The sequence below is a fragment of the Hemibagrus wyckioides genome, linkage group LG20 (assembly GCF_019097595.1).
Source record: "Hemibagrus wyckioides isolate EC202008001 linkage group LG20, SWU_Hwy_1.0, whole genome shotgun sequence".
Taxonomy (NCBI): domain Eukaryota; kingdom Metazoa; phylum Chordata; class Actinopteri; order Siluriformes; family Bagridae; genus Hemibagrus; species Hemibagrus wyckioides.
The window spans coordinates 11,808,606-11,836,202 of record NC_080729.1 but is presented as its reverse complement, the minus strand read 5'-3'; the positions used below and the strand labels follow the sequence as shown (position 1 = coordinate 11,836,202).

The following is a 27,597-nucleotide window of genomic DNA, read 5'->3' as shown; positions in this document are numbered from 1 at the left end:
CTTGCCATCTATTTGGGCAGCATGTAAGTTTTGGTTCTTTTTTATGATGTCAGGGTCAATTCAGGCAAGATGTGTCAGTATTTTCCTCTAGAATAAGGAGACTTCCATGGATTGGACTCAACGTGCAAGAATTGACAATGGGAACAAGGGAAGATTGATTTAAAAAAAAAAAAAAAAAAAAAAAGTATAGGGTAAAATGGCAGCTGTTGTGAATGGACATAGTCAGTAGGGATAGGGAGTTTGTCAGCAGGTCTCAAAAGTCCTCCACAGTCTCAATCTCGCCCATGTTTAATCGCTCAGATGATGCGTTGACTGAAAAGCCTGTACAAAGTGAAAAGGTGCATAAGAGAGCTGTAATGCGGCCCTGCATATTTTTCACCAATTTATGAAAAAATTATAATCCTATCACACGACAAGTTATTATTTGACTCACCTAATAGACTTGGATCTGCCCGCACCATTTTCTGCTTCTTTTTCTTCTTTCCAGAGGTGACTGTCTCAAAGCGTGGTTGCTGTTGCTTTGTGGAGTGGTTAGACTGGAAAACTGGCTGAGAAACAACTTGATTTACCCCCCACACAGAGTCCTGTAAAAACCAAAGTACACTGATTTTGAAAATTCTGATAAAGGTCTTAAATTCCTAAACGCTACAAAGCACAACACATACTGTTTAGCAAAAATCTGTGATTGCTATTACAACATAAACTATAAGGCCAAACGATTGTGGTAACCTGACAATCACATACACATGAGCTTTTTAAGAATCCCATTCCAAATAGTATTCACATTGCTGATTTTATATTCTCCACTCTTCTCTGAAGGCTTTCCACCAGATGTTGGAACATGGTTATAGATTTGTCAGGCACCGATGTGGGGCAAGGGGGCTTGGGGTGCATTCAGTGTTCTAATTCATCCCAAAGGTGTTCCTTCAGTGGGATTGAGATTTTGCAAACTTGAAAAATCATGACTATGTACTTTGCTTTGTGCACAGGGACATTGTCATGGAGGAACAGGTTTGGGCTTCTTAGTTCCAGTGAAGGGAAATTAAAATGCTACAGCTTGTAAAGACTGTCTATAAAATTGTGTGCTTTGTGGAAACAGTTTGAGGAAGACCCATATATGGGTGTGATGGTCAGGTGTCCACAAAACTTTGGCCATTTAGTGTAAAACTCCAAGAAATCTGATTTTACTATTCTCTTAAAAATCCATTCTGACCATTTTACATTCTTTCACTGTCTAATATTGAACTTTTTAGACATTTGTACAAACCTGCTGATTTTTCGGCTGCTGACTCTGCAAGGATTTTTGCTGGTTGCCGTTCTGTTTGGCACGGCGCTCAAGGAACTGCTTGGCAAAGTCCTTGGCTTGGGGTGTATCACCCAGATATGCTCGTACATAATCATGCACCTCATACGGAGAGTCCACCTCCTTCAAGAACGACGCAAATGTCGGGACTGTAGAGATGGAAAGAAGGGGGGAAAAAAGGAAAGGAAAAAATAAATAAATCAGAGGATTGGAGGGTTGGGGGGGGGGGGGGTAGAGAAACAAAGAGAGAGAGACAGAAAGAGACAGGAAGGGCAAGAAATCATTAAGTTTAAGGGTAGCCATTGGGCATTAATGCCATTCAAAAACATAAGCAGGACTTTGAGGACACTGAATTCCTGATTAATTTATTAGATGGCAAAACTCAGGAAACAATTTCACAAAATTTAATTTTAGATATACCACCTAAACATTAATTATCCTTAAAATTATACTGATGACCAGACAATCATAAATCTCACCACATGAATCGAGTTGGATTACTGTGTGTGATTGTGTATTTAGTAAGTACCAATAAACCATTTAAGTCATGTTGCTCTCTCAAAATGGACATTTAACTTAGATATTTTAACCATATGCTTTTACGCATTATACAAGTGCACTATTAGCGGCTTTATGCTGTACAGCGTGCAACACACTCAACAACCAACTGCTTGTTGTGTTCCTCCTTTCTGGTTATTCTATGCAAAAACAATCAAAGCATCAAACTTGATCTATTTTCCTATCTACAGCTTTCCCATCTACAGCATGGACGTCTTTAGAGCCACTGATTGCAAGTGCTAATATGGTCCATTAATCAATTTAGGCGCAAAATCAGTGCTAATGCTCCGAGAGCAGATCATTTACATTTATTCATTTAGCAGATGCTTTTATTCAAAGCAGCTCACAACTCTTTAGAACAGATAAGGATTAAGGGTCTTACTCAAGGACCCATCATCAGCAGTACCAGGACTTGAACCTTTGGTTTAGCAAACCTGAAGCCAACTGGCTAAACCCTACCTGCTGAGTCATTGCTGCTGAGTACTTTCCAATTTAAGTTATTTAAAAGGGCTTCAGTTGTCAAAGTGGATTAGATGGCTGTGTTTACACTTGTAAATAACCAGAATAAAATGCATTTTACACCCCCTAAAGTGCTTTGAGAACTGAAATTTAAAATGTTTGCATTTTAAATCATGGTTGAATTTACACCTGCAGCTTCGTGTGTTCATGCAGGTGGGTGTGAGTAGCTCACCGTGAAGGTTGTTGGCAGTATTAAGAGTGTGTAGCATCTGCTCACACCACTGCATAAAGCCATCCTGAGTTTTATTGGCTCCCTGAAAGAGCTTTAACAGTTTCTCCTCCTCCTCTACTTTCTTACTGGATTTCCCACTGTTACTGTTACTGCAAAATAAACCAAGAGAAAGCATATTAGTTATTTAATACATTTAACTTAACACTTGCTTAACTCATTATTCATTATCTTTACACTGAAGACAAGTAATTCAGATTCTTATAAAAGTTAATTAATACTGCACATGAGACAAAGTGTCTTCTTCATGTGAAGCAATCTCTAGTCCAATACAAATGGTAGAAAGTTATAATAGTAAGGTATACACATATATAATAGTAAAATAAATTTCTAAATGCCACAAAGCACAACACAGTGCTTAGCAAAAATCTTTGATTGTTATTACAGAATACACTATAAAGCCAAAGATTGTGGACACCTGACAATCACATCCCTTTTTGATTTTTACACATCTCATTCCAGATAGAAAATAACTTGTGATGTCTACCCCAACTTGCATTGCTTTAGGTTTTAAGTTTCACAAAGCAAGAACAGTAATAGTGTGGAATCTACCAAGTTACAACTCACAAACGGCTTAATATCAGTGTTTTCATGATGCAGATGTTATCATGAATAATGAAACTTAAGTTTACTGGGAAATTACACATAACCCATCACTCTATAGCATTAAATGCTGATGCGACATGTCCATTTTGACAGTTTGAAGATTCAAGATGCTCAATACACTGCATTCCTTACCTGAGGTTAATGTTTCCCTTGTTTTTCTGTGGGTTGTTCTTTCGTGTGGTTGGAGGTGGAGTGGTTTCCTTCACAGCATCATCCCAGAAGCCTAAGTTGGAGTTCTGGGTGTCACCCCAGATGCTGCTGGTGTCTGAGCCCCAGTGACTGGTGGTATTACTCACTGAACCCCACACTGAAGAGGTCAAAGCCTATATGCATGCATACATACATGAGAGACTTCTTACTTGAGGCACTAAGAGTCTTTTATTTACAATTTGATAGCTTTGGAAGACTGAAGACATTTGAGATGAAAAGATGAATTTCTGACAATAGATCAGAACTTCCGCTTTCATATCCTGAAAAATAACAACCAGACATTGAACAGGCTTACAAAAGAAAACAGCTGTTGATGACAAAGTAGAATGCAACATCAGTGGGTTGCTGGGCTTGCAGTTATTGCAAGCAAGAAAGATCAGTTCCTACACTTTTAAATACTTAACAATAGGGAGGGATCTGCCACCATACTACGATCCAAGTTGTTTAACACACGTAGATGTAAATATCAGGACATAAAAATTGAAATTCTGACCCATCAAGCTGTATTCAACATTTTTCAGTGCATAGCAAAAACAAGAGTATAAAATTTCAAATTTCCAGTACTCACAGCTCGGTTCTGTGTGCGGTTTTGCTGCATAACTGTAGCCTGCTGCTGCTCTTTCCTCTGCTTCATCTGCTGAGCTTCCTCCTGTTGAATCTCCAAAAGGGATTTAGTGGCTGCAGGCTGCTTGGCCACGCTGCCCCAGCCTGAAAGCTTGGTCTGAGGTTGCTGTTGTTGCTGCTGTTGCTGTCTCTGGAGCTCCTGCTGTTGGCGTCGCTGCTACAGGACAACGTTCATGTTGACATGGGGAGCAGTGGAGGTGCATTGACTAAACTAACAAGAGAAGCTGCTAGATGCATTTCATACCTCCTCTCTAGCTAGTCGTTCCCTCTCCTCTTCTAGTTTCTGGATCTCACAGAGCGATAGTGTGTTCTGTGTCGGGGTGAGGGAAGATGCTGAGGCAGACTGCTGTCCCCACTTTGAAGAAGAGGGAAGCTGCAAAGAAAAGATTCATTAATTCTAACAAATGAATCTTGATGTATGCATGGATTTAACTGGGACAGATCTAAACAAAACAGCCATCTATGCCCTTGACAGACCCGAACAGCAGAAAGTCTGAAAACTGTTGGATGCAATGTCTTGATGGCACCATCGCTTTCACCTGATAAGTTGTGATTAAAATGTGAAGTGATGCCATGCTTTACTAGTTATGGTGGTAGAGCTGAAAACTGATTGTACTGCTTTTGATGTGCCCCTACATAAAGGGATTTTCACATTGGAATCAACACTCAGTACATCCCTATAGATTTTCATTGTGTGGCTGCACCAGTGGAGCAAGTGGGCTCAATGATGAAAAATTATGCCAAGATATCTGAGACAGGCTCTTCTGAGGCTGAGCTATGGCTAACAGTTCGGACATTGCTAACTTTCGTTTGAATGATAAGTACACACACATCTGGTATAGTTCAGGTTTCACTCACTTTAAAATGGGGCACTATACAACCCTGCCTTGTATATTACATGCCTATAAGTTATGTGAAATAGCAGGCCACTTCATCGCAGCCTTTCCATTTCACCTTCATCTGGGCCAGCTGTTGCTGCTGCTGTTGTTGCTGGAGTCGGCGAAGGGCCTCTTGCTGCTGCTGTCTCTGTCTCTGCAGCTCCTGCTGCCTCTGAGCCTCTTGTTGCCTCTGAGCCTCTTGTTGCCTCTGAGCCTCTTGCTGCCTCTGCAATTCCTGCTGCCTTAAAAGCTCCTTCTGCCTTTGGAGTTCCTGCTGCCTCTGAAGCTCCTGTTGCCTCTGAAGCTCCTGTTCCCTCCTCTTCTGCTCTTCTTGCTGTTGACGAGCCAATGCTGCTGCCTCTTCCTCTCGCCTCCTCTGAGCCTCCAGTTCCTCCTGTTTCCTCCTCTCTTCTTCCTGAAACACCATACCACAATTACTAAATTAAGTGAAAGCTGTCAAATGTTTATGGAAAAGAGAGGCTACACTATTTCAAGATGCATCGCTGACGGTATTTGGAAAAATTAATATGTAGTTTAGGGCATTTTATAACCTATGCTAGATGGATAAGTCCCTCTTGCTCCCTCCATTTGGCTCACAGATCACACTAGCTACTATTACAAATGTGGGTTTTGCGGGTGTTTAATGAACTTTTTCAAGCTGATAGCAAATAACAGCATCAAAAATGTATAAAGACTACAGTACAAATCTGTACTGTACATACTGTAGAAATCAAGAGGCATGGATTTTTAACCACAGTTCAGTTTAGATGTTTTGGAAGACACTGAACAACCCATGGTAAAAGGTAGGTCAAATGAAATGACTACTACCAGTTTGCATACAATAATGAAAAGGTTCACAGGTTGCTTGTCTCCTCACCGTTATCACAAGAATCACAAAGATAGAAAATAACTGTTTGTTGCACTGATGGTAAAAAGGCAGAGAGTAGAATGTAGTAGAAAGTTCCTGTTCTCTAAACTTATCACCTGAACAGGTCAACTCTAAGGAGCTCCATTATGATGTGAAATCCACACCCAACTAAAAACACTTTGGACTTCTTAAGAATGGACAAGCATTGTTAAAAACAGAATATTACTTTCAGAAGTAGTGAATTTAATTTTGGGCCAACTTCCAAATTAACCATTACAAAGTAGTGAATTAGTTTCGTAACACTTAGCTACTTTAGCCACACATTTACAATTTGCTAGAGAGTCTGTGGCATGGCATGGCATGTTAAGTCCCAGTATACACAAAGAGGGCATACACAGATAACCAAACATAGACCACTTCATGTAGCCTGGTGACAAACGTGCAGCCATGTTTTAATGAACTATATCTTATTGTGTGGAGAACCAATCATACTGTAGCCTTCTTAATTCTGAAGCTTGGGCCAAATATCACGATATTAAGATAAGATGCTTTATCAGCTGTGGGCAGTGTGAGATTATTTCTTTAGATTATGGCTGAAATCTCTTGAATCGAACAGTAAAAATCAGCTGTGTCCCTAACATCAGAAAGGTCACCTGTTTTCGGAGGAATTCTTCCCTTTGCCTCCTCTCTTCCTCTTCTCTCCGCTTCTCCTCTAGCCTGCGGAGTTCCTCCTCCCGAGCCAGACGGTCCTCTTCCTCCTTTTGGCGCCGCTGTGACTCCTCCTGCTCCCGTTGCCTCCTTAGTGCCTCCTCCTAAGACACACAGACAGCATAAGCATTAATGTCATAAATACCTAGCACAACTCTTAATACACACACCTGGCTGAAAAACTGAGTGAATGTTTCTAATCTCAGTCCTGCAGCTTCAAAAATGTCATATTTGTGTTTTCACTACTCTTGCTTAATTGACCCATCCTATTATTGGCTCAGGATGAATTTGTCTGAGATTAGAACAGAACAATGAAAAAATGAAGTTTGTCACATGATTAAAACTTTAGTTATATTCAATCAGTTATCTTCTGAAAACAGGAAAACATTTGACATGACTAATAATTAGATAAGAGTAAACAGAAACTGATTTCAGATTCTCACTTTCGCTGAATTTTTTTTTTTAAATCTAGATACAGACAGATGTCCCAAAAGGACTACATGTATGCTTAGACATTACAAATCATTGAAAGAGCTGTGAGAAATTAAATAAAGCAACAAATATTAAAAGCTTTGACATTGTGTACAATCCTGCAGCCCCAATTACAAACTTGCTGCGCCTTTGTGCAAAGTCCTTATTTCCCTGACCTGCTTCCGTTGAGCCAGCTCCTCTTCCTCCAGACGTTTGCGCTCTTCCTCCTGCTGCGCCCGCAGCACCTCCTCCAGACGCTTCCGTTCCTCCTCTTCTCGTTTGACACGAAGTTCCATCTCCAGCTTAAGACGACCAGATGGCAATTACACAAGCACCAAAAACAGAAGCACCCAAGAGTTCTTGTGTTTAGATTCAAATTTCAGGCTGAAAAATGACCTATAATGTTATGATCACAGTTTTCTCAGCAAATAAAAAAAAGTTTGTTAATCTGCAGAAATCCAGGGTGGTTTGGACTACCTTAGCAGCTTTAGCCTTCTCCAGTTGTATCTGTTCAATAGATGGTTGAGGTACAGTGTCTATAGGCAGATCCCACACACTTGTGCCTTCCCATGCTAAGGAAAAATGAACATACTTTTGAGACATATTGTACATGCATACATACATCCACAAATATCCACTCCAGTTTTAAACTCCAAACCTGCTGCCCTGATATGATCTTGTTAAACAAACTGACAAAGCTCAGACAAGATAATGCACAACCTAACCAGTAAGGAGTTTTTCAGTAAGACATGCTGAAATGTCTGTGCCCTCTTTGCTCATTGAACACTGAACATTGTGGCATTGCTGTGAATTAAATAGCAAAGACTCCACTTGCACAAACTGAATTCAGCAACCCTCAAAATTTTAACTAGCATTTGCTGAGAAGCTTTTGAAAATATATTGATAATTCGGTTTCCTGTGCAGTAGAAGAAGCAGAAACTTGAACTAGTTGGGTTTCCTGTGTTATCACACATTCCCAGTTCAGTTTTCAAAGTCTGAGACAGCAACAGAAATGAGTAACACAAATACCCCCAAGAATACCATTAGGGAAAGAACTGAGTAATTTTTTTTGCATGGACTGAAATCACTGTATGGACTGTACCGTTCTAAAAAAAACTGTGAGATTTAAAAGACAAGTCACATCAAATATCTTGCAAAAACTACTCAAGCAAATGACATTAACAAGTAGAATCAGGTTCTCAAATCTGTGGTGAGAACACAGGAAGGCAAAACCAGGATGAAGACAGGGTTGTGAAATCTCAGTATGAGTCATAAAATGAAACAGGTCACCAAATTATAATCTTCTGCTTCTCCCACACTCACCTCCTGGACAAGTAGATAAAATAATACCGTATAAATACATAATGGACGAGGCAATAGAACAGTACATGGCAAGTCAATCTCCAGATTCTTGCAAAAGTTACAAAATCCATTCACCAGAATTGAGCTAAAATAATTCTTACAATAGTTAAAGTTAACAAAATAATAAAAAGAACTCCAAAGGCAGTAGTAACCTTTCATATTGGCTGTATATTAAATATTCCATGCTCATAAGGATTTTATGGTTAATGTTTTATGCTTGGTCGTTACTAAGCATTACTATTTGATTTGGATTTCAAATGACATTAAGTATAAAAGTGCTAGGAGACAGTTATAAATGATGACATACTGCTTGGAGCTGCTGGCTGAATATTTGGTGTGCAGGATGCTTGGGTAGATGGGTTCTGTATATCCCAAATAGACCCTGAATCTGGAACGGACATGGAACGCGTCACTGGTGGCAAAAGGCTCTGCTGCTGTTCGGGAGATCTGCATAAACAAAATGTTTAAAATAAATACTATGGAGAAGCCTTGGAGGACAAACTAGGTTGAAATGATTGCACTGATGTCAATCAGCATTCCGTCTTACTGAACACGGCTACTGAAATGCGTGCACATTTGGCTCACCTAAGTTTGAGGGCTTGTTGCAGAAACAGGTTAAGTTGCTGTTGCTGTTGTGTTGGAGGAGCAGCTGAAGTGAGCACAGCTTTTTGCTGAGCTAGAGCTTGAGCATACTGCTGCTGCCTGCAATCACATACACAAATCAGAGAGGAGATTTAAAACAACCACTGTTTGAGGTAAAACATTCAAGTTATGTATTCATGCATACCGAATTACTTTAGCTTTTGAGATTTTTTTGCCATGTTAGCTTCAATGGCTATATTATAGCAAAAGTTTGAATGTAGTTAAAACATAGGGTGATATTCAATAGATAGGGTTACACTGATATGTAAAATAGCAAGAAGAGTTTATATAAGTTTTTTTTGAGGTTTATGCTTGTTAGGAAGTTCAGAATCTTGTATGGTGGAGCTGTCTTGAACATATTTTCTAAAGCGTCTTCTGAATAAAATTTGTTCCTTATAGTGCTCAGGGCAGGGCAGTGGAGCAGAATGTGTTTTATTGATGTAGGTATTTTGCAGGCTTGACATAGTGGTGGTTCTTCCCTTTTCAGCAGGCAGCCATGGGTGAGTCTCGTGTGGCTAATGCGGCACCTTTAGTGACTTTAGATTTTGAGATACAGAAGCTAAATAACAGTATCCTCTGTGCATCCATGGTTAAAAAGCACACCAGCCATCTTGCAAGCAAATGTCTGATCCATCGGTTGCGTACTGCATTTCACAGGGCAGCAAACTGGCTGGTTCATATACCCATTTCCAAATGTTATGTAGTGCTAACAGCATTTCAAAAAGCAAGGGAGATAATATCCTACCTGATTATGTACTGGTACTGCAGTTGCTGAAGCTGATAGATGCTTAGAGCATTTAGCTCTTGCTGTCTTTTTATCCTCTCCTGATCAGCATCTCCCTTTAAATACACACACACAAAAGTCAGTGATACACTAGCATAATATAAATGGCCAAAAATTGGACTAACATGGAGAAAACACACAGAAATGTTTTAAAGCTTAAGAGTAGAGCTTAAATCAAATGTCAAAGGCAAGTCAAATTAGGTTGCTAGCCAATTAGCAACTACATAAAAGGCCCTGACAATCCAAGCCAATAGCACCATCCAAGACTAAATGAACCTCATTAAGCACTACACATGAACGAGGACTCAAGTGACTACTAGTCTAAAATTGATTTTAAAAACGTCACCAGTCAATGAGTCATATTTTCTAGCGTTAAAGGAGGGCAGGGCAGTGGAGCAGAATGTGTTTTATTGATGTAGGTCATCAATAGCCTGCTTCAATTTTCAAGCCATTTAATTTGTTTAGAAAGTAACAACAGCAAAGTCTCGAACAACAAGCATACACGGGCCTCAAATTACATTTCCTGCTTTTTTTAGGGTACACTGTTGATGATGCAGGTTAAAAACAACAACAAAAAAACAAAAGCTCATGGCAACAAATATGCAAAACAATAAGTTGGTGTAGTATTTAAGGATGTAGCAGTCCTAAAATGCACTCATGTGGACAAGCTGGTGGCACAGCTAAAATCAAAGACTGAGTGCAGATCAAATTCTACTGGTGTGCATGTACAGTATGTGCCTGTGTGTGTGTCTCGAGGGATGGGACTCTCCACACCAGAAGGTGGCAGTAACCTGAATTTAAAACAAAAAGCTAATCCAAAGGATGCATTACCAAAGAACAACAAAGCACATGTTCTAAATCACATACTATGGTAACTGCATGATTTGTCAAACAAATACAAAAATGGTAACATTCAGTTGAGCTTTTTCTGGTCTTCAATCCTTGCAGATAAATAATGCTTCAAGTTTTCTTAAGGAAAAAAAAACAAAACACCATACAGTAAAAGACTTATCTACTTACTACTTGATATTTCTCATAGTTATTCTTCTTTTCAGCCAACCGAAATATTATCCAATTCCATTAACAATATTACACTATACCACTAATTCTGTTAGCAACCTATGATTTTTTTTTTTTTTTACCAGTATAGGAGGTAGTGGAGGGCCAGGAGCGAAAGGCACTCTCCCCCACATCTTAAAGATTTCACCCAGGGGATGGAAACCTTCATCACAGCCCCTTTTCACCAGCAGAGTCATTGTGAAATACCCAGCCTGGAACCACTCCGACATCTCATGATTACTGAATGGACCTATTAAAAAAATAAAATGAAATTAAAAATCTAACAACTAAAACAAGCATCTATGGTCAATATATGGTTTTACATCTAAAGACGTTGACTATTGTGATGAACACCATTCTTTCAAAATCTACGTCTTCAATGGTGTTTATATAGTTTATGTACACTCTAAAACTGCCCACAAGTGAACCAATAGGCTAAATCTGGTGACTGTGATGGCCACAAAATATGATTTATATGATTTACTCAGCTAATCATTCAGTAGGCCATCATGCCCTGCAGAGAAGCACTGCCTCCCTAGAAATGACCACTCTCAACAAAAAAGAAAGGCTTCATCATAGCTAGGATTACTTTGATTTGCAATGACCCTTCCTCCTAAAATGATAAGTGGACCCAAACCACAGGAGCAAAACATACATTTGTCATACATCTGTAATGCTATTCTGATTTTGACGTTTTGTTTTTGCAATCATATAGCCTGTTTCATACCATGCACTCCTTTAATGAAATGTTGGCTTTAAATGCGAGTATTTTTGCCATTTTATAGTGCTAGTTCTCACCTTGAATCTCTCCCTGAGGATCCTTGTAGTACCACTTGAGAGCAGCTTCATGGGATGGTGGCAGGCAGCCAACTTTGGGCCGCTCAGCACTCTTAGCCCCCAAACGCTCATCATCTACACCACCATCATTTAGATATGCCACCATTTTCTCTGCTTCCTGTCAAAGGATAAAATACAGACCACAACCATCAGAAAGAATTTTTAGTAAAAACAACAGGATTCTATACCATAAAAATGTAAAAAATAGTTTTATGCAAAAGTTTGGGCACCCCTCTGAAGCGGCATAATAATTTGCTCGGTCTTCATAAGAAAAGGTTGTGGTGATATGTCAAGCTAATTTGAACACCTGTAGTAACTTCATGCTATTTGACTGCAACACTGCAAACACAGGTGCAACCGATCATGAAAAAGGATATTTAAGGTAGCTAATTGTTAGCTTGTTTTCCCCTGATTCTCTACTTGAAAGTAGCAACATGGGAACCTGAAAAGAACTCCCTAATGACCTAGGAATTAGGATAATACATCAGTATGAATTAGGAGAAGAATACAAAAAGTTATCACAAAGATATAAGGTCTCTGTCTCCACAGGAACAGTCCTTGTGAAAGGTAGACCAAGAAAAATATCTGAAAGGCAGAAGTAAAGAACGGCTAGAATGGTGACAGACAAACCACATCTCCAAAGAGCTTGAAGAACATCTTGCTGCTGATGTCATCGTACATTGTTCTACAGTCCAGCGCACTTTGCACATGCAAAGCTCGATGGAAGCTGTTTCTGCATACTGCCAACAAGCAGAGTCATTTGAGGTATGCAAAGGCTCATCTGGACAAGCCAGAATTATTTTCGAATAATTTGCTGTGACAGATGAAACTAAGGAGTTATTTGGGTACAACCAGAAGGACTTTGCATGGCGGAAAAAGAACACAGCTTTCCAGGAGAAGAACCTGCTCCCTACTATACAATTTGGTGGAGGGTCCATCATGTTATGGGGCTGTGTGGCAAGCACAGGTACTGGAAACCTTGTTAAAGGTTGCATGGATTCCACCCAGTATCAGCAGATTCCTAAGAACAATGTTCAAGAATCAGTCAAGAGGTTGAAGTTACGCCAGGGTTGGTTTGGTCCGAATAATTGTTCCAAATCTACAAAGGAATTCATGCAAAGACACAAATACAATGTTCTAGAATGACCATCCCAGTCCCCAGACTTTAACATAATTGAAAATCTATGAACTGATTTGAAGAAAGCTGTCCATGCTCAGCCACCATCAAACCTGACTGAGCTGGAAACATTTTGGTTGAAGAATGGTCGAAAATACCTGCAGTAATTCCATTGGGGTGCCCAAATTTTTTGCATCAGTCTGTTTTTCTTGTTATTCACATTGCATTATCATTGATTCAATAAATGTTATTTAGTGTTACTGGAAAACCTTGCAGATAATAAACTGAAAATATGATAATTATCAGAAGTACCCAAACCTTTGAATAAAACTATGTTGAGAAGGATTAAATATAAGGAGAGAGATTATACATTCTGACAGCTTCAAATAATCATCAAATACGCCATGCCACTAGTTCATGGTAAAATCACTGTTAATATCAACAGGCATATTTTTACACTTGTGAAAGCACATTTTCTTTTACTTTGAAATAAGAGAGTTTTGTTATATTTTTCAATGATTTCACAGTAGTCTTGGGAAAACCAACACCTCATACACATGCATATATGCATAAACACTCACCCCTCATGCCTATTTTATGAAACTACATAGTGAAGAATAAAAATAAAAAAATTTTTTGGGGAAAAAAATCCATTTCTCTACATACATCCCTTACATAAATACACATCACATCTACCTAGTTACCTTTTTCTCTCTGACACACATTACATTTTCCTTCCTAACAAAGAGAAAACTCGTTAAAAACTCGCTGGCCAACCTGCTCAAAGTGTTTGAGGCCCTCATCCTCATCTGCATCTGTGACCATGGGTGCAAGCTGGCCTATGGGCGACATGATGCTCTTTGGAAAAGGGAGTGCTTCAGGTACTGCCACTGGCACTGCCACTGGCTTGGGATGTGATGTGATTTGCTGGGTGGGCAACACAGGGAGGGAGGAGGCTGGAAGATCTAAACCATTGAAACAGACAACAAAGACACAACAGAAACGTAAGCAAGGGTACTAGTGTGTGTGTGTTTGTGCAACTCCTGAATGCTGTGAGCCTGTACAGGTTATACAGGATAGTCAGGATCATCTGACTGATAAAAACTAAACTTCAATGGACACTGGTGTAATATATATACGTTTTACAAAGTCAGCACATCATTGATGAATGACTTTGCTCATCATGGTAAGCACTTTTATTTTCTCTGAAAATGTTTTTACAGGTTATATGACAGAATTATGATTGCTGTTTGATGCACTTTTCTCTGCTGTTTCATAGCACTTCCACATACATAATATGGCAAAATATTTGTGGCCATGTAACCATTACATGCATATGTGGGCGTTCCCCAAAATGCTGCCACAAAGCATGCAACTTTTATTTCCCTTTATCAGGCCGAAAACCAGTTAGAGCATGACAATGCCAATATGCACAATGCAAGACCCATGAATACATGGTTTGGCCAGGTTTGTAGTGGCCTGCACAGAGCCCAGGCCACAAACACACAGAACAGTATTTGGAGGAATTGGAATGGCAATAAAACCTCAGACTTTCTCTTCTTGCATCATCGTGCCATCAATATCTGACTTCATAAAAGCTATTATGCTTTTGGCTGTGGCTATAACAAATCCCCACAGCCAGGCTTCAAAATCTAGAGAAGTTTTACGAAAAAGACAAAATAAAGCAACAAAATAAAAATACTTGCCAGACTCAAATAGTAACTTTTATGCAAGAAGCGAGGACTCGGTGCCCAAACATTGACCAATGACCGTTACATCACATCTACATACGTTTCCTTTAGTCTGTATTAATGCACAAAACTAGTAAGTTAGGTTTCCAGGCAAGTAAAAAAAGTGGTACTAAGCAAGCACTTTGGAGCAGGTAATGTTCTAATAAGTCTATTACACATCTGTTTATAGAAAAAGCCACTAGTCTTGCAATAGAAGACTTTGTAAATAATTATACTAGTTTTTAAAATCAACAGTTTTGCTGTATATCAGTGCATTTCTCTAATTGGAATTACATCATTTGATGGACAGAAAGCAAACTCCAAGTATGTTATACTATGATGGAAGACCTATGCATTAGCTCTTACCTGTTAGTGTGCTGAGTGTATTTGTGCTGTGTGGTATGGAGATAGGCAGAGTTGAGTGCAAAGGAGCTGCAGCAGCTCTGATTTCAGGTGGTGGTGCTGCTACTGCTCTCTCTGGCTCCTCCACCCTCTCTGACTGGCTGGAGGGCAGGGACACAGCTGGCTCTGGAGCTGGTGGTAATGGAGCGGCAGGTGGAGAAGCCTCTTCCGATTTGCTAGTGTCTACATACAAAATCTAAATGTTTATATTCTATTTTTATATACATGTTTAAATGTAAATCATCAAAAACAAGGTACTGATAACCAAGACAACTCAACACATTGGGTTTTATACTGTTAAAAACATACATCAAATTAGAGTTTACCTCCAAATATTACTTTAATTATTATACAATCATAAGCTAAAATTAAATAAATACTATAGAAATACATAGTCTATACTAATGCTGAGAAACACGCTGAGACTGCTTCACCTTACAAGAGGTCAACTGAGAACTTAAATATCGCCCATACCCTCATGCCTGGCAGTCTGGCACTTGCTATCAGGTTCTTTAGGATGCCCTGCTTCATTCTCATCTTTCTCGCAGCACTCCTCACCCTCCTCTAGCGGACGAAACTCTAGCTCTGCCTCCTCAAGAATTGGCTCTGCAGCAGCCTTCTGATTGGAGAGTAACAAAAAGAGAACTAAATTAAAAAAAAAATCTATATCTGAGTGGACAGAAAGGACTATTTTAAAAATAAAAAGAGAATCTAATAGTCTATTATTAGAGCATGAAGCAGTTAACACTTGGGTTACACACAGGGCAAACAGCATATTGCTTAATAGTCAAAGAGGAACATGAATTCTAATCAAAGCAATGTAACTGGGCAGTACATATTTATATTTATACAATAATGTGAAAAATAGGATGAGAAAAACAGCAAGACAATACAGATCATGATTCTGGGTGAACCGATTATTGTGTTTGCTGCCATGACAGTTTTTATCTTTTGTTTTGTAACAGTACTAAAAGGAAAAACCCAAGAACAAAATCCAACAAGATCCAAAAAGACCAGGGCACACTAGCTCTAAATGATGGGCCTTACTCAGCTTACCTTAAGTGGAAGAAAAGCTCCAGATGAGTCAAACGTGCCTGTCTCCTCCTCTGCATCCTCCAGGCACCACTCAGGCAGTGCATCCCTCTCATCTTCCATACTGCCACTGGCTGAGCGGGGCCGCCTGTACCCCCCACCACGCTCCTCCTCCCCACGGGAGTCCAATGGTAAGCGTCGCCGCTGATCTGGCTGTTCCCTCCATCCCCCAGCCAAACGTGGACCATCTTTATAAAGACAGACAGATAGAGTTAAGCTATGGACATAGAAAACATTATAAATGTGGGTTGTCAAAGGTTGGTCAGGGTGAGCTAATGGGATTGGCAATTGATAGACAGTTGCAAAAGAACCTATAAAAAGGGCATCTTGAAACTATTCACAATATGTTCATAGCTGAACTCAATCAGAGTAGTCAATGAATTGCTGACTGGCAAACACTATTCAACAGGTTGAGCACAGGTTAAATAAAGGCAACTACAAATAAATCGCTGCATTGTGACATGTATCAGAATCTGCTTTGTGAAAACAGCAACCCAAGTCAGGGTTGTGTGCGAATGTGTGGCCTCTGGGATGTCAACTGCCATAATTCATTAAGAGCCCCATGAACAATCCTTTTGATTCATCCAAGTTGTCCTGACTGCTTTGAGAAAAAAAAATATCACTGCCAGTCATCAACTGGGGCATATCTGATTAATCCTGAAGAATCCATGGCAAAAAAAAATTGCCAGAAATGGCATTGTCCATTCTTCAGAATGGCACAGATAAGATGCAGTGCAGTTTAGATTAGGGAACAATTAAACAGAAGGAGGATGGAGATAAGGAGATAAGAAGGCTCCCACCTGGACTTGGTGGGCACCATCTCTCGTTATCCCGGCGGGAGCCCGCCAGACGCCAACCGCCACCCTCCTCGTCCTCACCGTTCTGTTCATCACGCGACAGCCGCCAATTCTCACTCTCAGAGCGCGTGAAATCGTGCTTTCGCACCAGGCCTGTACCACCATCCTCGTAATTTGCCCGTACTGTGTGCGTAGGGGGTGGAAGTGGGAGAAGAAACAAGGAAAGACAGAAGTCCAATATTAAAAAAAATATAAATAAAAAATGGTGCCACTCAACCATATAGAACTACCTTTACAACCTAAATATAGAATCCAGCAAAACTTAATCTGCATAAGGACTTACAGTGGTTAAGCTGAAAGTGGGCTGGAGCTCCATCTAAGAGAATAAAATAATAAAAATGAATTCATGCACACAAGAGACATATACATTTCCAAATAAAAACAAAACAAAACAAAACAAAACAAGAGGTTGTAAATAGGCATATACTTGCCATACCAACCTGGATCTTTCCGACTTGGTTTTTCAAATCTTCTGTCTCCCCTTGACGAAAGGGAAAAAAGACCATACAGTTGTGTTATGACTAACCTGGCCATACCACATTTACTATAATATATTGCATTAAACAGACAGATGCAAACCCACAAGTGATGTGTGACTAACACACGTTTACTGTGTGTGTGACTAACACACCTGTTACTGAGAACTTGTTTAGAACATTTAATATTGATCTAGTACAATTCTTGGGAAATTACCATTAGTTATGAAAGGTTTAAGTTTCTTTTAAGTGGAGGAGTCTGCATTTCTTACTGGATATCCCCATGTTACTATGCCTTCTTTCTTGGAGGTCTGATTTTTACACACACCAAACTACAGTACATATTGTTTGCAAAAGTGAAAGTGTTGCTTTAATCATGTTCCCCTTTTCTAAATGTTCTAGATACTTAGAACTTCAAATACAATCGAATAGATACTTCAAATACAGCTGCTGAGGTCTAACAATATCTGCTTTAGGGGTAAAAATGTGTTTTTTTCATTCTGGTCAAGAACAATGAGGAAATATGATTTGCTGGCATGTAAGTGTTACCTTTCCTCCCAGCTCTGAGAACGATGCATCTCTCTCCCACCACGCCCAAAGCCACCCTCCACATCATCAAAACTTCTTTGGTAAAACCCTCCTTCCCCCCTTCCTCGACCTGAAATCGTATAACATAAAACACACAAACACACTTAAAAACACACTGAGCCATGTATAGTGCTCATCCTTTAGCAAAATAGGGTAACTGCTTGGAAACTAGCCACAACTAACAGATCGTGGGGGACCTCGACCTGACCAGGGCATGAGTGAGCTCCTGGAATGTCTGTGGTGCTACTTGCAAGCTTCTGATGCTTAAAACAGTAAGGGTAATGTTGGCTAGCAGGTGGAGGTCTATGTGACCCTCCAAGGATATTCACCCCCAGACCATCACTGACCCATGGCCAAACCGATCATGCTGGATGATGTTGCAGGCAGCATAATGCTCCCCATGGCATCTCCATAACCTTTCATGTATGTCACATGTGCTCAGTGTGAACCTGCTCTCATCTGTTAAGAGAACAGGGTGCCAGCAGCAGACCTGATGTTTTTTTTGCAAATGCCAAGTGAGCTGCTTGGTGCTAGGGTTTGAGCACAGGTCCTATTAGAGGATGTCAGGCCTTCATGTCACCCTCATGGAGAACGTTTGACAGTTTGGTCAGAAACATGCACACCAGTAGCCTGCTAGAAGTCATTTTGTAGGGCTCTGGCATTGCTCGTGTTCCTCCTTCAACAAAGCAGAAGATAACGGTCCTGCTTTGGGATGTTTCCCTTCTATGGCCCTGTCCAGCTTTCTGCTTGTAACTGCCTTTCTCCCATTATCACCTCCATGCTTGTAAACTGTGCTGGGAGACACACAACATTAAGGATGTGCCATCCTGGAGGAGCTGGACAACCTGATTGGGTTGCATCTACTGCCTTATGCTGTAATGGTCCCTGTCAAGTAGTGACAAGGACCCTAACAAAAAACAAGTTTGAGTTTTTGTCTTATTCTTTTTGATTTGGCATAGGAAGTTACAAACAACAAAGTGGTTGAGACTCACCGCGCCCACGGGAAGAACTTCGACCTCGAGGTGCCCCTGCTACCACACCCCCCCCTCGTCCAGTCAGGCGCAACACTGCTGCACTGTTTACTGACATGGAGAAATTCCTCTGTTGAACCACACACACAAACACACACACCCCAATGTTACAGTAAGCTGAGGTCAGACGTTAAATACAAAAATGTGTACTGTATCGCCTGGTTTAAAACTGTTAAACCAGTATACATGTTTTCTTGGCTTTGTGTGGCCTCTTTAGTTTCATACAGCATATAATTAAACAAACAAACCAAACGGCATGTACATCAGAAAACATTCATAAAACTACTGCAAAAGAAGTCACTAAACTCAGCATACAGAACAGAGATGTGGTACTAGATATTACTATCATAATTAACATAATTATATAAATATAAATTTCTGAAGCACTACAGCTCAGTTGAGCAGCTCACATTTACAAATAAAAGCTTCCTGTAGCTCAAAAAAAAAAAAAACCCAATATATTCGGTTCACTTTCTGCATGTGGGACAAACAGATTTTTCACATATATGAAACTTCACCCAGAAATTAGACCAGCTGTTTTGGTGCACACAGTTCTTTCTAGTGCTCATGGTTGCACATGCCTAAACTAACTGCAAATCTGACAAAACACACCAAAGTTTGATTTAAATAACTAAACGCCCCAGAATTGAAATACCTTGTATTCTCATGTCACACACCCTCTCTCAAAACTGTTGGCTCAACATTCAGTTTTTGCCCCACCATCATTAGAAACAAATAAAAACAACTGTGACTCAGGGAATAACTGACACTTCTTTTTGTGTAGGAGGCTTTTATCCTGTTGATGGGAGTGACACTAGCCTATTACAGGCATTTGTTAACTACTGTATATTGAAAAGGCAATTAGTGCACTAATCCAAGTAATTCAGCTCTTCAAAAAAAAAGTGATGGCTGATTTCACATGTTGCATTCCAGTGATCTCAGAGTAATTGTGCAACAGAGAAGAATAAGTAGGTGGGAAAGAAGCAGCAAAGACCAACTGGGATAAAACAAGGTACATTTTTTAAGTGTCATGCACCATTTTAACAGTGTTACACAGTATATTTTCCCTGCTGACAGTCCAACTTCTTGGTTTTGAGCTGTAACATCTCAGCTATTAAATAACACATTTAAAACATGTTAAGCATACCATTGGTCTGTTGATGTTTTTAACCTAGATTATACGATTATACTTTTAACTAAATGCATTAAAAGATGGCAGTGTCACATGTGGTCATCTGAAGAGTCGAGTGTTGGATGAAACACTCGAATAACCTCACCTGTTCTTCCTCTGTAAATGAGACTAGGGCCAGTGGGGGTAGGGGCTCCTCTTGTAAAATAGGTAGAAATTCCTTGTCATGTAGATCTACAGGAATCTAGGGCAAAGCGTCAATGGCAAGATTAAACACAAAGATTTTACAGTGAAGTAGGACATCAGAAAAAACAGAAACGCTATATGCTACTTCAAATACAAACCACAACAAAGCCTGAAATGATGATTCTTGGAGGGGGAAGGCCGAACAATTTTATTCTGAACAATGAATGACATATTTGCCATTACTTGCACTATATGACCAAAAGTAAGTGGATGCCTGACCATGACCACATATGTGGACCATAGCCAAACTTTTGACATAAAATTGGAGGCAGACAGATATCTAAAAGACTTCCCTTTACCGAAACAAAGGAGTACAAACATGTCATGACAGCAACCCTTTGCACAAAGCAAAGTCTGTGAAACTACAATACGGTTAGGCAAAGCTGGTTTGGAAGAACTTGCATGGCCTGCACAGAGCCCTGACCTTACCACCACTGAACACCTTTCGGTGAATTGGAACGCTCTATGCATTCCAGGTCTTCTCACCCAACATCAGTGCCTGACTTAACTAATGCTCTTAAGGTTGAATGGGTTACAAATCCCTACAGACAGGCACTGCAATATAGTGAAAAGCCTTCCCAAAATAGTAGAGGCTGTTATAGCAGCAAAGGGGGAACAACTCAATATTAATGCAATACCTTGGGAACAGGATATTCAAGTAGGTGCCATGGTCAGGTGTTCACATACCTTTGGCCAGATAATGTATGGCAGTGGTCCAGTAATATGAAAAACACTGGACATTTGTGAATAGGCTTGCCACGGTCATCCCTTGAAATTGCTTGGTGTATTTTTGCCATTTATGTAATTCAGGTCTCATTTAGGTACATGTAACTTTACATGTTTGCATTGCTTTTGCTTACAGCAGCACTTAAAAGGTGCAATTGAAATTTCATAAAAATGCATTACATTAAAATATGACAAATGCAATACATTAAAATGTAAGACTGAATTTAAGCTAAATAAGATGCAACACAAACACCATAACTCTTTAAAGTGCCATCCAGGAACTGATGTCTACCTTGTTATCCTTTACATAAAGTGCAAGCATCTCTTCTCTCCCATAGCGATAGTCTGCAAGTTTATACTTTGGCAATGCAGGCGAGAGTGGTGGTGAAGCCACACTGCTGCTTCCACCTCCTCCAGACAAAGCACGGAGCCTGTGAATGAGAGAGAAGTGCATTAACTGAAAAGATGAGGTCATCAGTTCATTACCAATACTTTTGTATAGTCTGATTTTAACAACACTTACCATTCTGGTCCAAAGTTAAGTGTCTGGGTTTCTGCCATTTTTCCTAGAAAGTCTAAAGATAGAAATAGAGACAAACCTTTATATTTGTATGAACTCTGTATTTTTATATGATTTTGAAGTGATGTGCAGCATTTTTTTTTTATATTCCTATTATAAAGCAAATGTCTATTGTCCATAGGGCTTTCACTTGTCATGCTGCTCATAAGAATGGCAGGGCCCAAATCTCGTATTATATTATCAACAACATTAACCTAATTTGTAACGAGTCACAGTAAATTAAAGTTACATTTAAATTCGTTTAAATTCTCTAAATTATCTTTTAGAGAATGTTGTTTATTTCATAGTAATGAACTCAAAAAGCTGAGAACATTGGGGGAAGGGGCTGCGGTTGCCAGGAAATGCCTGGTATTATCAGAGAGTTCAAAACACCTGCATGAATCATAACTCATTCACATGTTTCACGTACAAACATACACCAGTGTTGTGGCAATGTTAAACTGCATAGGTGATAATATTGCATGCTTTGCCAGTATTCCACATAACTGGATGGATGGAAAAATTGATGGATGGATGGAGATAATTTTTTGTTTCATGATGTGTCTGGTAGAATCTCACTCCACATACAACACATGAAAGAGATAACATGGAAAATGTATGGCTTATATATAACAGAATAATTATAATTAATAATTATTATAATAATTATGCATGCTAAAATTCAATGCAATGTAAAATTAGGATAATGTGAAATTAACTTTTGATTGAGAGTTTGATTCCATTTGATTCTAGCAGGAGTCACTTTCTATATTCTTTTGTTTGGAGCTAGAAAGAAATGCATTGTCTAAGCTATTATTTCCCATCTTGTAGGCTAATCCACATTAAAACACTACATACTCCCAGGCTTAAGGTTACACAATGGCAGTAACATACCATAGATATTTATCAGTTTTTCATAACCAACTACTGAAAGACTCTTCGTTCAAAAGCACTGACATCAGAGTTCATTTCCTTCTACAGACTGACCTCAATGGCTAGACTGCTGCTGCAGCCAGAGCTATTTTAAGGACTCACCCAATTAGGCAAGGTTGTACTCATTGAACAGAGACAGCTTCATTTGCCTGAGAACTTTGAGATTAGAAATGCTATGCAGAAGTTTTACATTTCACAGCAATAGTTTCAAAGAGTGCTTAATGTGATCTCAATATATATGTAGGTGGTCATTTACTTTGACATGCACATGGCAGAGTGGCAAGCAGTGTGTGCTATAGAGCACTGGGGTTGCACCATGATGGCATGTATTACGTTTAAAACAAACATTCCAAATGAAACCTTTGGTTTGGCAAAGGTCTGCAGAGAACAAGTTGTTTTCTTTCTTTGGTTGATGATGGAGACACTGGTGACAGTTTTATCAAGAGCCAGTTAAACATGTTTGTCTGCCAGGCAACTATTTATCTATTATTCAGCTAAGAGATCTCACGTGTAATTTGCTTGTCTCAGACACCCCTCAAATTATAAAGACAGAAAAAGAGGTGGTTATAGCTCAGAAAGCAGTGTGCTAACCAGAAGGTGCTAACCAGAAGGACATTACAGAAGCTTGCATGCTGCCTACTCAATAGGTCTACATAGAGGAGACATCAGCACAATGGCGAAAAAAGGTCTATAAATACACCGATTAGTGAAAACATTATGACCACCCAACATGCTGTTGGTCACCCGCTTTCGACCACGATAGCTCTGACCCACTGTGACACAGACTCAAAGTGACCCTGTGGTATCTGCCACCTTGACATCATAGCAAAAGATCCTGTGAGTTGCTAGGTGAAGTGACAACACATTGAATTTATTGTTGGTGCATATGGCACAGTTGCTCAAATGGACTAAGAGGCGGAGAACGTAGACTTTAGGGCCACACCATAAACTTTTTGTCCTGTTCCTTAAACCTGTACTGAACAATGTGTGCACCATGGTAGGCCACATTACCCTGCTGAAAGGGGCCACATGCTGACTGCCACCCGAAACCACCCAGCAAAACACTGCCCAGAGCATCATACTCCCTTCTCTGGTTTGTATCATATTGACTGGCCTCCTATCAGTATTGAGCAGATGGAATATCACCTTGGACCTTAGTCTGCAGGTACTCACCACCACTAACCAGGAACCCCTGAAGCTTTTTTCAGGGGAAGCTCATCTGGCCATAATGATTTGCACTAGTTTATCAGTCTTCATGCCTTCCTGTTTCTCCCACACATATCTTCTACAAGAATCAACTTATTGCTTACTGTCTATTACATGCCAGACATAGGCATGCACCATTATGAGATAACCAATGTTATATTCGCATCATCTTTGAGTTGGCATAATGCTTTGGCTCATTTTTTTCTCTGAGCTGTTTAATGAAACAAAACAACAAGTGGATCTTTGGGGTGTGTGTTAAAATGTGTTGTAGCATTGTTTACACACAGAGCAAAAGGGTAGTGGACCGAGGCATGAAATTAAAAAAGTGTTTTTAAAAAGTGAAGGTCTTACAAACCAGAAGTCCCTCCCAGTGGGTGGTGAAATCCAACCAACAAATCACTGGTGCCCAACTACCCTTCAACCAGGCCATACCTCACAAACGATGTAAGCAGAGGGTAAGGGGCATCATCAAGGACATCCCTCAACCTAACCATGGACTCTCCTATTGCGGCCTGAACTAACTATACACACACTGCAGAGTTTTGCACATTATTCTACTTGCAGTGTCTAGTGTCTTTCGATCCCAATCATTACACTAGATTCATATTTACTTATACACAATTCCATTTGCACCTTGGTTTAATTATACATGTTACTCACATTTCATGCCACATTTTTGTTTGCACATTAATGCCATCTTAACTCATTTATCTCTTTCTTCCAGCTATCCCTCAATATGCTACACTGCTATTTGCACTTCTGGTTAGATGCTATCTGCATATTATTGCCTTTGTACTTGTACAGTTCATGACAGATGCTAAATCTTATCAAAACAGGCAAGCGGTTCTCAACTGCACAGACATTATATTACACTTCCTGTACTCTCCTTAAATCCAAAATGGTGGAAATATTAGTTTTCCTATTGTCTATAAATATATAATTTATTTCACTTTTCATTTAAAATGTTACATTGCAAAAAAAGAAAAAAAAAATCAATATAAGCCTAATATGGAATCTTTACGGTAGAAAAAATGCAGAAAAAGTAGTTATCAGTAGTGCATAAATCTGTTAAATCCACTTACAGTCTCTCAAGAGTAAATCAGAAAATAGAGCAGACACAAACTGAGGAAGTGGGCAGAATTAGACAAAGTTTCTTTGGGGGCTGGTGGAAGTGGCATTAAAAACAAGAAAAATGGTAAAGAAAAATGATAAAGTCCTGCACACCTCTATTTTGGGGTCATCTATTTTTACAATCGACACAAACTTCTCACTCTGACTGGCTTTACATGTGATATTTTTGTGTAAGGTTATATCTGAACCATTTCAAGCAGCCTGATAGTTACATGAAGAGATTGCATTCGTCACATGTCACAAATAAACCACATGATTTCATAAAGCTCTTATTTCTGCCAATATCATGGGGACCAAAATAAATTGAATTAACCAGTAACAAAATATGAACTTCTTGCTGCTCTTTACCACCCGTGTGACGGCTTTTGAGGACTATAAAGTTTCCTTTTCGGTCTTGAAAATACTGAAACCGTAAAAGATCTGAAATCTGTTACTCTTCACATAATCAAGCTGCCTAATGCATTTACCTTATGCATTTCATTTTAAATGTATATTTTACGTGTTCGTCTCTGTTCAGAAATAACCGAAAGACACGAGATGTTGCTAATCACTTCACATAAATCATAATATTAACATGCCACATTAAAAAGTCAAACAATGCAACCAATTTAACAAAAGATTTTTAGAGCCTTGGAACATTTAAGCAGTAAGCTGAAACCCAGCACTTATTCCTTGCAGTATATCTGAAATGAATTTAACGAAAAGGCTGAAACTAACGTGGTTTAGTAGGAAAATGTCCAGTGTTGAGTAAGTTCTCAACAACTGCTGACTGCCACATATCTGTCAAGCTAACAGGTGGCTTCCTAAAGAAGACAAACTTCTCAGCATTGTTCAGGTTGTTAGCCCTAATGATCTAATAAGCACATTAGAGTAGTGAAAAATTGGAATAACCAGTGCAATGCCAGTGTCCACTTTAAAGAGTGAAACTACTTTGACTAGGCAGCTAGCCCATGGAGGCAATGTGTAGCTGGCTGAGCTCCTAAAGTAACTAAATACGGACAGGTCCTACTCCCTGTGTAAGTGTACAACACAGAGCATGAAGGAATGGCCTCGACACGCTCCCTAGTGCACTTCATTTGGGATTTCACTTTGGCCAACTGACCAAGTCAGCAAACTGCATTAAGTGACTTGGCCAATTTAAAAACCACACACAGACATGACGTGTACTTAGGCCTCGAACAATGCATAGTGACGAGCTCACCTACACACCGAGACGTGTAGAGCTGGCAGATGACAGTCGTAATGTTAGCTACTTAGCTGAAAGACTAACATCGCTAGCCCATATAAGCGACGCTTAAAATCCTCGATGCCTGTCGTTTCTGTCAATTGTTCTTGCTACCAGCAGAGAGGCTAAAATATTAGTCAACCATCACGCACTATGTAACTTCTTAGTAGGAAATTTGGTACCATGATTACATGAAACAGTCAGATAACTAGCAAGCATTACATGCATGTGATAGCTAGCTAGCTAACTAGCAGTGCTAGTTAGCAAGTACAGCATTAAGTCAGTTTCTAATTCACCAAACGTACTGTTTGAAATGCAACCAAGAGACAGATTTATGTATGTATATATAGATGCCTGCGCACTTTCTGAGCCTTGTATCATCAAGCTACTGGCTTTTAAGACGACTTTGGTCACTAACTGACTTGCGTGTCATGCTATCGTTCATTAGCCTTAAAGTTAAATCAGTGCCGTGGTGACTTTTGTGCCAGCTGTACAGAAGTACTTAGCGGCTAGCTAGTTAGCTAACTATAACACATGTCTGTCAGTACGATATGTACACTGCACATCAAGAGGTGCTAAGCAAAACAATCGATAACGTAAGTCAAGGCGTTATGTGAGTTAATCCTTAACCCCGAAATCCTTCGTGCGGCCTAATCGTGGGGTTTATGGCTTCAAGGCTAGTAACATTAGCTACAAGTTTCCTGGCTACAGCTACACCGGCGTCACTCTACTCCTATGCGGTAGACGACCACAATCGAGCCCGAGGATTCAGGGCCATGAAGCAACCATGCGGGGTAACAACATCTCGGCTAGACGATTTCAGTCCCTACATTTGGGGGGTCATACACCACTGGAATCAACATAATACTCAGTTACGCTTTATTTTACAGCAAACCTGTGTACACCAGCTTCGCTGTCTTACCTCTGCTTTTAACTGACAGCGATGAGTTTGGGTGCGAGTTGTCGCTCTTTGCGTATCCACAAGATGGCTGAGAAAGTGTCACATGACCACTCATTTCCTGGAAAATGCCCGGATGGGGAAAGCACTGACCACTGCATTTCATACCACCTGTCCGCCTCAGTAAGCAGATTTAACATTAGGGATGAGTTATACCACCGATTTTCTTTTTTCAGTCAAGTAACATACAATATAAAGGCTATTTTAGCGATGCTTGTCTTGATATTCGTCTCGGTACTGATACTTTGAAAAGATGAAGAGACTGTTATCGATAATTTTATGTGAATATATAACATTTTTTTATCCGTCCAGTAAACGATAAATGGTCACCTGAAATGTTCAGTCTGCCCAAATTCATTCATTCATTCATTTATTCATTCATTCATTCATTCATTCATTCTCCAAAGAACACTGGGCACCATTATACACCCTGACTGGGATACCAGTAAATCTCAGGACACCATGCACTTACACTTTGACACCAAGTGGTCATCAGTTAGTCTACTAGCATGTTTTTGTTAGGTGGGAGAAAA

The 27,597-nt window shown here is 39.7% G+C and overlaps 1 protein-coding gene across 3 annotated transcripts; it reads right to left on the bottom strand.

The window, feature by feature from the left end:
* Positions 1-162: 162 nt before the first annotated feature.
* gigyf2 (GRB10 interacting GYF protein 2) lies at positions 163-27,140 on the bottom strand. 3 transcript variants are annotated; one of them, XM_058418702.1, is made up of 29 exons: positions 27,029-27,140; positions 21,576-21,627; positions 21,345-21,483; positions 20,229-20,324; positions 18,913-19,021; positions 17,882-17,990; positions 17,297-17,337; positions 17,140-17,172; positions 16,800-16,979; positions 15,964-16,187; positions 15,382-15,526; positions 14,872-15,090; positions 13,553-13,740; positions 11,620-11,776; positions 10,905-11,071; positions 9,724-9,818; positions 8,922-9,038; positions 8,644-8,783; positions 7,452-7,546; positions 7,151-7,276; positions 6,449-6,607; positions 5,004-5,342; positions 4,294-4,422; positions 3,994-4,203; positions 3,348-3,538; positions 2,553-2,701; positions 1,268-1,452; positions 434-584; positions 163-321 (listed from the first exon to the last, which is right to left on the bottom strand). In XM_058418702.1, exons 1-29 carry the CDS (start codon positions 27,120-27,122, stop codon positions 254-256), a joined length of 4,107 nt encoding a protein of 1,368 aa, XP_058274685.1. In that variant the 5' UTR covers positions 27,123-27,140; the 3' UTR covers positions 163-253. The 3 variants fall into 3 exon arrangements, with proteins under 3 accessions (XP_058274685.1, XP_058274686.1, XP_058274684.1); XM_058418703.1 differs by having other exon boundaries at positions 3,994-4,206; positions 16,878-16,979; XM_058418701.1 differs by having other exon boundaries at positions 3,994-4,206; positions 27,029-27,139.
* Between the last annotated feature and the right edge of the window lie 457 nt (positions 27,141-27,597).